The sequence below is a fragment of the Blennius ocellaris genome (genome assembly GCF_963422515.1).
Source record: "Blennius ocellaris genome assembly, chromosome: 22".
In the NCBI taxonomy this organism is placed as follows: Eukaryota; Metazoa; Chordata; class Actinopteri; order Blenniiformes; family Blenniidae; genus Blennius; species Blennius ocellaris.
The window spans coordinates 11329070-11342263 of record NC_137671.1 but is presented as its reverse complement, the minus strand read 5'-3'; the positions used below and the strand labels follow the sequence as shown (position 1 = coordinate 11342263).

General features: G+C 42.0%; 1 protein-coding gene across 1 annotated transcript in view; it reads right to left on the bottom strand.

Moving 5' to 3' along the window:
* Positions 1 to 13194, bottom strand: part of cacna1c (calcium channel, voltage-dependent, L type, alpha 1C subunit) — a gene marked incomplete at its 5' end in the record, with an annotated part of 194491 nt that overhangs the window by 58245 nt on the left and 123052 nt on the right. The window contains 4 exons of the mRNA XM_080518084.1: positions 567 to 766; positions 2330 to 2482; positions 3497 to 3636; positions 8895 to 9034. Of these exons, the coding sequence (XP_080374210.1) occupies positions 567 to 766; positions 2330 to 2482; positions 3497 to 3636; positions 8895 to 9034 (633 nt within the window). The remainder of the gene's footprint in view (positions 1 to 566; positions 767 to 2329; positions 2483 to 3496; positions 3637 to 8894; positions 9035 to 13194) is intronic.

Genomic DNA, 13194 nt, shown 5'->3' with positions numbered 1-13194 from the left:
AGAGGGGAAGTAGCAGAATGGGTGTGGAGCCAGTAAGCTACCTGCTCCATGTGCAGACTGGCACCCAGTCACAACCCACACACATTCTAATGTATGACACACACACACACACACACACACACACACACACACACACACACACACACACACACACACACACACACACACACACACACACACACACACACACACACACACACACACGCACACAGAGTTTGATGCGTGTAGTCACCGACTCATAACTATCTGAAATTGCATTATTGCACTGAAGCTACATTACAAACCATTGGTTTGCATGTTCTCCCTGTGCATGGGTGGGTATCCTCCCACAGTCTAATAACAGGTTAACTGGCGAGTCTAAATTTCCCGTTGGTGTGAATGTGAGTTTTGTATCCAAACCTGAATTTTCTGAGATAAATCGTAATTTTTCATAATTACATTTTTTTTCCAGAAGCACACACGTGGCACAAATGTTACAGATGTAGTGGCTTACAGACATCAAACTGTCTCAAGGACATACACGCAAAAACCCCCCCAAAAAACCACTGTTGTGGTGTCCGACTCACCCAGTACAGTACGTCCGTCCAGCCCTCCATGGTTATGCACTGAAACACCGTCAACATGGCAAAGGCGAAGTTGTCGAAGTTGGTGATGCCGTCGTTGGGGCCCTCCCAGCCCATTTTGCACTGCGTCCCGTTCTGAAAACAGTGTCGGCCGTAAGCTCCATCAGGCGCACACGGCGCCGCCTTTTCCTCCGCATTAGTGCCTGAGACAGGACAGGAGAAAGACGAAAGACACTGTTGTTACTTTCCTGTTATTTTGCCGGTTTTTACCGTAATTGACGAATTTCAAACTTTAAAAAGTTGATGAAAGTAAAAAAAAACAAAACTAAGACAAGATTTCACTATCCTGATGTTTATGGGCTGAGAGTATTAGTACTGAAGTTAGAAGAAGAACTTATTTAAGGTTCTCTGATGGGGGTCAAAGGTCTTTCTCGGAGTGATGACCTGCCCGCTGTGGGATTCAAACCTGCAAAACTCTGCAAGTCTGCCTCTCTAATCTCTCGGCCAGGTTGAGAGTAAGAATAAGTTTCCTTGTCTTTCAATTATAGCTCCCTAAGAACAAAAACAAAACAAAACCCTTGTATGCTGCACATACCTGCCAATGCAAATCTTTGTGAATCTGATTATAAAAGTGGCATAGCTGTTTACACTTCATATTTATTTTTCATGCTGATTTTAATCAGTGTTTTTTTCCCCTCAATCAATGAACTTGACAATTTACATGTTCAAAACACATCCTTATTGAATCTTAAAAGAGTGGTAGAGTTGTAAGACGGAACAGAAATGTACTATGAGTGGTAATATTTGCAAAATCTGAGGATTTCATATGTAAAATATCTTCTTTTTAGGTTTACCTATAAATTATGCTCTGTAAATACAAAAGAAAACAAAAAAACCCAGAGGAGCTGGTACTGGCAATTTGTTTACATTGCAAATGTAATAAATACTCACTGAAACACTGAAGGCGATAGTAAGTTCACGTTATTGTGATTTGACACAACCTATTTACAAGTGGTGGGATTAATTTAGTTTTACTGGATCTTGTGATTCACTAAAACATTTTGAGTTTTCACAACAACAAAAGATGTAATATAGGCCATCAACCACCAACTTTAGTTACATTCATTTAGTTATTCATATAAAACGCAAAAGTACGTCTGAACAAAGGCAAAAGAGACAGATTGAACTGAAACAACAAACAGAGGAGCCATGAAAATCAATGTAAAAAATAAACGTTATGCTAATTACATAAAAGAAGCTCTCAGGGGTGATGTATGGGATATGAGAGAGCATTACACCAGCGCAGAGCTTATACCTCTCATGAGACCAATAATATCACCATAATAACACACAAGTCCATTTATACCTGAGGCCCTCTACTGCAAAGTGTTTCAATCATTCATAGCAGCTGTTGTTTCAATTATTGCAGGGATTGTCCGTCCTCAGGAACATAAATGATGGGTTAAATAATTAATTGAAGAGAGTATTTAACTGTTTGGGATGTGTGCTGTTTGTCCGCTGGTTTCTTCAGAAACATAAGGACACACTCAGGTGACGTTGCAGCTGCGCTCGCGCTGAGTACACTGAAGAGAGTGAACAAGCGAAGCGCACCTTCACACTCAGTTGAATCCATACATCAAAATTTATCTGCTCACCGAAGTGAGGTATGGCAGTACGTGTGCTTGATCATGCATGTTGGTATTTGCATTTTTGCACCAGTGCACAATATCCCGTCCGCCTGTCCGTCTCGTTCACTTCCTCCATACCTGTGTGGTTGTAAACGCAGGTCTTGTGCATCTTGCCCATGAAGAGCTCCAGGCCGATGATGGCATAGATAATGATGACGAAGAGGACCAGCAGGGCGATGTGGAGCAGAGGAACCATGGCTTTGATTATGGAGTTCAACACTACCTGTAAACCTGCGCACACACACATTTAGACAGGGGGATTTAGAATCATATCTATACAATGATTTCAAAACAATGGTGGACCATCTGATAAGACAGATAAGTAGCAATTAAGCACAGTGCAGGCACTTCCAATGTCTAGTATCATTCTTCACAAGCTTTATTATTCTCTCTGTATCTGGTCATCAAACGGCAGAGAGTGACTTCAGTGCATTTCTAAGAAAAATGTAAAACGTAGTGAAGTTTGTTCACAAGACGTATACATGTCCTGTTTATTTTCTGAATGCTTTCAAGAGTAGCAGGGAAATAATGACTCTAAATGGCTGCACTAGCAATAAATCGATGCTCAGGAAAGAATTGCACCCTGAGAATGCATTCTGCTGCTGTATTTAGATGAATATACAAAAAGAAAACCCCGAGTTCATCACTGACTTTATTCACCTTATCATGTATATAAAGCTTAATGGCGATAGATCTGTTAGCCTGACACCCATTAAATATACAGTCCAGTGATTCTGGACAGGATGTAGTTTAAACGTTGTGCTGAAGCACTCATAACTCAAGACCAAATGAGGAACTCTCTGATTTGTCACTGCAAATCTCAAACAGGTGCACGCTTGCAGAGTCTCCGTCCACACTATGTGCTCCTTTTGTGTCTTCTGGCCTTTTGATGTATTGATTTCTGCAGTCACTAACAGACGGGCTGACAGACAGCTCATCTACTGCTCATGGTGTCTAAATTCCTGACAACGGTATGGGTGGACTGTGTGTGTGTGTGTGTGTGTGTGTGTGTGTGCGTGTGTGTATGTGTGCGTGCGTGCGTGCGTGCGTGCGTGCGTGCGTGTGTCTCTTTCAAGTACGTGTAGCATCAAGCACCAATATCAGCTTCAATCTGCACTTCATTTTTTCCTCCACCACACCCAATAACCATTCACACCTGATCCCCAGAGCGTTGTTTCTGCTCGGCGTGCTTCTTCTTCTTCTTTTTTTTCCCCTTCCTCCCCTCCCACTGCTTTCAGTACTTACTCGGTACTCCAGAGACCAGTCTGAGGGGTCTGAGTACTCTGAATGCCCTCAGAGCCTTGACATCGAAGCCCGCTGCCTTCCCTCCAATGGGAGTGGCCCCGTCCCCCTTAGTGGCCTGCTCCAAGATCGCACTGAATAACCTGTTAAGACAGAAAGTAATGACTTCAATACCTGTCATTTTCACATTGACATCCCATTTCCACAAACTACAGAATATCTGAGAGAGAGAACATGATTTAAAAAAAAAAAAAAAAATACAGGCACACAGCGATATACTATAAGATGTGATGATTATCTGCAATTTTTGTCATTCTGGGTTTATTTTCCAATTCCTCTTGTAAATGTCACAGTGAACAGTCGACATAATCTTTATCGGAATCTATGAAACCTCAATAGTGGAGTGAAATGAAACAGCGATCTCGTGTGAGGACCTAGATGATATAAATGAAGAGAATAGTGGTATGACCGGCCCGGTTTCACACACACACAAAAAATTTTAATAAAAAAATACAACAGTAGAAAATAAAACAGCTTAATTAGCGAGCTCTCCACAACATAACAATGGAAAGTGTTTCATCTGTTCCCTCTGTCTTTCACAGATAAGAAAATGTGAGACATTCGGCTTTAATGATTTGACAGTCAGAGCAGCCGAAGACTGTGCATGACTGTACTGAGGGGAAGTGTCTGAAAAATGTGTTTATGAGTGCGTGTCGGTGTTTGTGTGTGTGTGTGTGTGTGTGTGTGTTCACAACACAGCAGGTTTGAATATACCAAACATGTCATTTACTTCCTGTCTCTGCTGTAATCTATTTGCTATGTAAAGTGTGCAGGAATACATTTACTACCGTCCAGTGGGCAAAGTAAGATTTCTGCTGGGCTCCATTAGAATCAGGTAAGAACTCAATTTGATGGGTTTGGTGAGAAGTCGGACGCATGTGGATAAGCTGAGGTAATTGCCACTCAACATTTTGGATGGTTTTGACAATTTAAGTTTGTAAATGACTGGTAAAGCAAAGTTTGGAGTGTTTATGTGGAAGCCTGTGGATGTTATATGATCAATGCAGAGCTCTAACTCTCCCACTCAGTTCAGAAAAAAGACAATGTAAATAGAGAACAACGGGTCTCCAGGTAACTAAATCTAATGAATGTTCAGCTCAGTCAGATGACAAGCTGCTTGAAGGAAGAGAATCGTCTCAAACATGTGATTCAGAAGGAACATGCAGCCTCATTAGAGCTCAACTGGAGTTTGTCCAGTAGTCCAAGTAATGACAAGTGTGATCAGAAACACTGTGATTCCCTTCAGACTCCAGCTCTCTGCACCCTTCATCATGCATGTTTAAAAAAAAAACTCACACTCACAGTATGGATCTGATCCTGATGCTGTGCCGCCAACTCGCATGCATCAAGTGTGAGACTCACACTTCTCATGCGAAAACACTCTGCATATGGCTTTTTTTTGTACGTGAAGATTCAGTTTATAGCTCAATGCAGAGCTTCCTGTTTCTCAATCAAGAATTGAATTTCAAAACGATGGGACATCAGTAATGATTGCCTACCTATTACACTCATTGTTGGATATCATAACCTTTAATTAGTAATTGATGCTGACTTTATTATAATAGGTAAATTAATAAATAACTTCATCCACCTGCCAAATAATTCAAGTCTCACTTGAAGCTGACAAAGGTTGACAGTTCCTTCCTAATACATTTTAGTGAAGGCTGACGGCAACATGCTGCCAGTGTTAAGTCTGATCTACCACCAGTGCGCCCCCAGTGGACATATTTGGAACAGCAATGATTTCAGTTGGAGAAATTGTCTTCTTCGTCCTTTCTACAGTTTTCAAGGTTGTCCTGTGACCCTTTAGTGCAGTGATGTCAAACACACAGCCTGCAGAGTGCAAAACATTTGTACTAATTTCCCTGTAAAAAGTAATGGTTGTTTCAAATTTGTTTAATGAGGTTTGGACAGTTTAGTGAGAATAATAGACATAACACAACTGTAGAGCCAGTATCAAAGCTGGAAACTGTATTTTAACATCGGATACCTACTATGAGGATACAATTGAAAAAAAGCATGTGTTCACTGAAAAAATGACAGCCTTTTTCGCATAATTTGTCTCAAGAGAAACTTTAAAACAGAAAATGTTTGGATGCAGCAATATTAAAATAGAAAATAGAGAGTTGTTGTTTTTTTGTCTCCACATCTCACTGTATTTTGTATCAGGAGGTTGCAGTAACATTTAAATTCAACTCATCTTTCTTTTAAAAATTCCAACATATTGACACAAACTGCAGTTTGACATTGTCATCATGGACTCATAATCTTCCCATCAGAAATAGTGTGTGCTGTTGCAGGATGGGTGAACTTGGAAAAAACAACAAAAAAACCAAAACAGTTCACGGGCTTTAATTAAAGGACATCTGGACACAATGTGTGAACATCTATGTCCTTATGTTTCAGCGTGACTCTGGTCTGGGGCGTTTTGGCCTCTCCGCCTGCAAACATATGCAACCTGTACGGAGGAGTTTCATTTTTCACTTCAAGAGGTCACAAGTCAATAAAGGAGGCGCAGTGCCATCCTGGATCCCACTGCGCTTTGAGTTTGGTGGTAATGGCAGCGTGTCCTTTGCTGTCTGCAAAGCCATATTTTTCCCAGGATGCTTTGAGGGGAATTTATGACAGAATGCACGCTGGACCTCACTGTTGCTCTCACGTCTTGAAAGCCCTCACAGCAGAGCGTCTGTTATTGTAGCAGCTCATTAATGCCACTGGAATGAGATTATCGACACTCGATTATCGCCATCTTCACACACATTCGTCGACGCGGTTAAAATAAGTCGGCACAAATCTTATCTTTACCAATGTACTGATTATGTTTCAATACCACCTTATGTTTCTTATTATCCATTATGAAAGTATTTACAGTCGTATCCTTCTTGCAAGTGGCTCACAAGCTTGATTTTCTTTTTTTTTGTACGTCCAGCTGATTATATCTCCCTCCCCTTCTTCTTTCAGTCTCGCTGGGATCCTTTAGAAATCAACCTTACAATGCCATTTTCCAGCTAACGTGGCTCAAAGGCCAGTCAGTGGCACGTTAGTCATGGGGAATTATCAATTAGCACAGATGAAATGGCCACTTGAAAAGGCCTCTCAAAACATATCGTCCTCTCTCTCCCTCTCACACACTCTCTTCCAGCCTCTCTATTTTGCACAACTTCTCCTTCTCAATTTGATTAACTCCCCCCCCCCCCCCCCCCCCCCCCCAGTCACTGTGGGAAGCATGCCTTTGAAACTGCATGAAGAGGGCGTCAAGGATCTTCAATTTTGCCCCACCAGCATTTTCCCCGGGTGTTAAATAATAATTAAAGCCTCCTCTGAGTGTAGCATCATATAATAGCTTGTCTACATCCACAACTAAAAATAGGTCCGAGTGTTTACATTTACAAAGATATCAGAGTTCCCGAGCTTTGATAGTAGTAAATTCTCAATGCCGCATGTGAAAACGTTCAATCTGAATTATTAGGAAGTCAAACTAATGAAGTCAGTGTGACAAGACATCGAGCCAGAGAATATCAATGTCAACTTATCAATGTTGCTCTGTGGAAAAGAGAAAATCTTTTTGTGTTTTTGTCTTAGCCATGAGAAATTGAGTAAAACTCTTTATGGCCTTTACTTGGGGAGTGAAATTTCAAAGCCCTGGGGAAGTGAAAGGGGTGCCATCCAGGTTCAATCTCTCTCCTGAAGCACCAACGCACCAACTCTCCTGAAGTCTCTTCAGGCAACACACCAAACTGCCAATTCAAGGGCTGCAGCTTCTATCTGAATTTCTAAACTCCCTCTGGCAGTGGGGCAGGAAACAGACTATTCACTTGCAGGAATCAATGCAGTGTTACTGCACTTTAAATAATGCCGCATCACAAATAAAATCCACAACTCAAACAAGAGACAGGAACACAGAGAGACAGACAGAGAGGGTGGATAACAGTACAAGAGTGGTAAAGGTTGTTTTTATGCCAGGGGCTCTGGCACCGCGTTGTCAGCGGATGGTGTGTCTATGTCTTGGAGTGTGTGTGTGTGTGTGTGTTTTCATGGGGCAAAGCCAAGCATATTCAGTTGGTGATGGCTAATGTGACTGAACACTTGACTGGCAATGAACAAGACCCAGTGTGTGTGTGTGTGTGTGTGTGTGTGTGTGTGTGTGTGTGTGTTGGTGCATTCACAGAGGTTTCCTTGAGGCTGAGGGGAGCTTTCTTGTCGTCTGTGTCTTGCACTCTTGCAAATGAGTGGGACACACACGCACACGCACACACGCACACGCACACGCACACACACACACACACACACACACACACACACACACACACACACACACACACACACACACACACACACACACACACTCACGCTCAATTAGACCATTTTTATTGCATTACCGTAACTGTCAAGTCCACTGGCTATAGCAAAATTACCCCCGAACAACGATGTGCATAAAGCACAGCTGGGAACCAGGATTTCAATGCAGCTGTGTGCGCACAGACACAGACACACACTCACACTCACACACACACACACACACACACACACACACACACACACACACACACACACACACACACACACACACACACACACACACACACACACACATACAAAAAGGAGGGGGGTTGTGAGGGGGGGTTTAGCAGATGGGCCATGTTGTTGAGTAGCAGATAAAGAAAAACAGAGCAGAGTTTTGCTATCAGCATCTCACAAGCTAATCAGTTTAAGCTTCTCCAATTCACTGTAGGCCAAAGTTTACTGCAGCTTCAACGGGGATTCGTTGCGAAACCAAAAGAAGTTTCTGTCAATGCTTTCTGGAACAAAGTGTAATTCTCCTGTAACTGTTGGCTTTGGATATAACAAAATATAACATTCTTTCGAGAATTTTAGAAAAACTTACCGTAATTGGAAGCAGGTTTTTTTTCCAGTTAACAAAACAAATCACACACACACAAAAAAATCAAATGCAAGCAAAAAAAAAAAGAAGCTTTCAAGCTTTACCGAAACAAACGGAACAGGATCATGTGAAATGTGATCTAATTTCAAAAGACACTAACACCGTGAGTACCTCTGGCATTAGCCAGAGTCTGCCAACTGTCTTGGCTTTACTTTCATTGTTGACAGTGATTACAACCAGGGTGCTGTAATTAATTTGCCAGCAATGTGCTGAAGTTCTCAAGTGTGTCAGGTAGTGCTTCAGAAGAGACTGTGAGGAGCAGTCATGCGGGATTTATCTTTGTTGTCTCCTTGGAAAACCTTCCTGATTGAGTCACAGGGACAGCCATCATCATCATCATCATCATCATCACCATCGTCACAAACATTTCCCAGCCTCTGTGTGTTTCTGTTCACTCACCCTACAACTACAATGATGAAGTCGAGCAGATTCCAGCCGTTCCTAAGGTAGGCGTTGGGGTGGAAGAGCAGGCCGTAGGCTATTACCTTCAGGAACGCCTCCACGGTGAAAATGATGAGGAACAGATACTCCACGCGCTCCTGTGGAGACACAAGCATGACAGGGTCATTTATTTGTCGGAGCAGGACGCTGTGAGCGGCATTAGTGAAAGAGGAAAAAGGAATTAAATGAAAGAGAAAGTCATAAAAAGTTACTTCCTGCACACCGATTGAACTCTCTTTCACGTTCCATGTTAGACACTCAAAGATGCGCACATTTATCTGTACTCAGCCTTCATAGCCTCGATATATCTGTCCATCTAAAGAAAACTCACCGGTATGAACCAAAAGTTTTACTGCGGAAATGGAGGTTTCAAAGAACGGTTGTGTGACGCTTTTTTAAAGACCTTGAGACAAGGCTGCCACTGATTGTGTGTCCTTCTCACCATTGACATTAGTGCTACTTCCTCCACCGCGCACATGCTGCTTATCAAAGACCTCAACTCTTCTTCTTGGTATTTGGCCAATACGTTCATGCAAATGGGAGCCGTCTGGTTATCTTATTGCCAAACACTCATCCCGACGCATTGGCCACAACAAGCATGGAAGCCGGGATGTTTACATTGCTTGAAGTATCCGTTTGTGTGCGTATGGGAAACAAGTGTGTTATTGAAACTACAGTAAAAGAACCACACACGTGAAGACGCTCGAACTGAACATCAACACATCAGATAACTTCAAATCAAACTTTTTCGGAGTAGTTATTCCCCGCCTTTTGTGAGATACAGGGTCGTTATGAAAACTGGTCACACGTTCATTAAAAACTATAAAGTTGCTTATTTTCCCCGCATCAACAATAAAGATGTTGTGTTAGAATCGTGAGCACTCGCAGGAGCAGCTACATTACTCCTCTGGGTTTATCCGCATGAAAAACATGTTCCCGAACTGTGTGTGTGTGTGTGTGTGTGTGTGTGTGTGTGTGTGTGTGTGTGTGTGTGTGTGTGTGTGTGCGCGCGTGTGTGATTATTTATATGTGAACACATATTTGTCTAACTTGTGATCTTGTACACAATCAAAGCGTTTTGATTATTTAATCCAATTGACTCTCTTCCTGTCCTACGAGGCCATTCTCTGGTGAGAGGAAGGCATGCATGTAACAAACACACACATAAACACACACACACACGCACTACTCCCCAGAGAGTGCCGTCACAGCGACGACCCCGTGTGAGGGGGTCCTGGGAAATGTCCCGAATTGGCCTTGAAATAAAGACGGATCATATCAGTTTTTTAAACACTTCAAAGCAGTAAATCACTCATCAGAATCATGCATCATTGCATCTGTTATATATATGTCGTTATAACATTTATCTCACCTGTCGCTGCACCAAAAATCAACAAGTGAATTGTCCTTTGCTCATGTGTGCATAATCGTATAATATTTTGAGAAATCTTTAGCACCTATTTTCCTCTTTGAGTCCCTTTTTTGAAAAAAAAAAAAAAAAAAAGACTAAACTTTACATCAATCCATCCTTCCATCTCTGTCTTCGCTCCTCCTCTTGTTCTTACTATTTTCCCATGGACACTTGCACTCAGAAGGCCAGAGGTCTGGGACAGAAGGCCAGCCAGGTCTCTCTGGGAAGAGTCGTCTGAACCTGAGGCTGGAAGGACACGGCCACGGAATACAGTATTTATTCAAGTTCACCGAAACAGCCTCACAAGCTGAGTCCGGTCAAATTTAGCGAGTATGTAAAAATGGTCTTACGCAAGCATTCAAAGCGTTCTTGCAGACCTATAATAGCCTATAATAATATTTTTTAATATAATTGCTTGAACCAAAGTAGTAGAACTGCAGAGATAATAACATGATAATAATTTATCATTCTGATAGCTTAAACTTTACTCCACAGTGTTTAGTACAACAATGTTATCGTAAATTAAAATCTATAAATCACTATCAACCATTTATAAATAAGCACACATAACTTTTAGAAGATCTTCAAAAACCAAAAGAAAATTATTTAGAAAGGATTTTTAAATATGTTTTCGTGCGGATTAAATTTCCCCAAGTAATCAGTCATTAAAAGTTAAACTGCTGCCGAAGTTCAAGGTCTATGTTTGTGTTGGGCGAACTCCTGTATCCAAGGGGCTGCATCAGGACTTTTTTGTTAAGGCTAAAGTCAATCTAAAGCGGATCCAGCTAAACAAACAATCCCTCAGAATGGACTTTGATCACATCGGCATCATATTCAGGGGCCATGGAAATCAGTCATCCAGAAAAACCACGTCTGAGATGACTGCTGTGGTTCAACCTTCCTATGTGCAGAAGACGTCATTTTCCAACGTAATACGAAAAGTATTTCAGTTTCTTTTTTGGCGGGCAATGCAAGCGCTGCATTAAAAAAAAAAAAAAAAAGTCTCCTGAATCACAGCTAATAGCAAATTACAAGTGCTGGATATCAATACACAAATTGTACTTTTCACCCCTTTGGTCTGCTCAGAAAACCGCGTGCTTCCTGCTCACCGTTTCATTTCAAGTGTGTGTGTGTGTGTGCGTGTGTGTGTGTGTGTGTGTGTGTGTGTGTGTGTGTGTGTGTATATTTCAGCGCTCAGAGAACTTTTTTTTTTTTCATTTTATTTAAAATATTCATCATTTGTACTGCACACCTCACAGTGAGCATTGGTCTATACGGAAGTAATTAATCTTGCACACACACACACACACACACACACACACACACACACACACACACACACACACACACACACACACACACACACACACACACACACACACAAGCAGATACACAGACCCAAGCTGTGTATCTGCTTGTGACAGGCAGACAGTGCGGCGCTCAGAAGCATAAAACAAAGAAAAACATCTGGTAGGAGCAGCTCATGCTGACACACGCACACACACACACACACACACACACACACACACACACACACACACACACACACACACACACACACTTCCTCCCTTGTCTACCTTCATTCATACAGACCCATAAAGGGCAAAATCCATAAGGGCCGTGGTTAATTCGGTTAGTCACTGGAAAGAGATGAGAGAGGAGAAAAGGAGCACGAGGAAGAGACAGACTAAGGAGACAGGGATTGAGAGAGGGAAGACGGCAGACAGGATGACCGAAAGGTGAGTATGTGGGGGCAATAATTCAGTTAACTGTGATAGGTCAACCAAACCACCTATCCATCAACCGGGCCAATCGGATTACAGTATCGACATCCTACCATACAGCGGACAACGTTTCCATTTGCAATGACCTTCCACATGTGTGTCTGTGCTGTGAGATCGGATTAGCCAATCAGCTGTATTTGAAAGCTCCCTTAGATGCACCATGGCTGAACACAAGTATGTAGCTTTTCAAGCACATTTCAATAGATAAACTGGAGAAAGAAAAAAAAAGAAAAAAATCCCACCTTGAACATACTGCAACAGCTTTTCAGCCAAGAAAACACAAAGCAAGAGATCATGGAGGGCAACACCTTTATATTCGAGTTTGCTTATTCAAAAACTTTCAGATTGACATTTAGAGAGCTGAATCCAAGAGGGGGTGAAGGTTTCTGTCATTTTATATTCAACTTTTAATGAAGTTCTATCGAAATCCACTCGGTAAATAATGAAGCTGCATCGCCAAAAGTGTTAAAATGAACACGTTCAACATGCTGAGTTGGCCAATATGATGTCATCAAGTGAGGTGCCATTTGTCCAACGCCGTCAGATTCTCTTTCAAATTCAGCTGGACACAGTTCACAGTCAGTCTTTAATCCTCCCATCCATTTCCCAAACCTGCTTTATCCAGACGAGGGTGCAGGTGGATGGAGCCTTTCCAAGCAGACACATGGTGAAACGCGAGGTAAAAACCTGGACAGGTTTCCGGTCCATTACGGGGCAAAAGGCACAGACAAGCAACCTGTCCCACACACACACACACACACACACAAATGCAAGTACTCACATTTTTTAGGTTTCAGGTCAATTGAGTTCGGTTTTCTGACTGAACATGGTGCGGCAGGGAAGGTGCAACCGATTTAAGAAGTGTCAGAAGAGCCAGTCCCATTTGGCAAACGCATCAGATTAACGGCAAGAGTTGGAACTAAAAATAACAATTTGTGAGTTGTTCCGGAAACATATCGCATATAATCAAAGATGGTGAAGGAAAATGTGTCAGTAATCGCCATCAATTATCGGTCATAGTGATGTAAACATGTCGCTCCCATTGCCATATCATGCTCAGTGG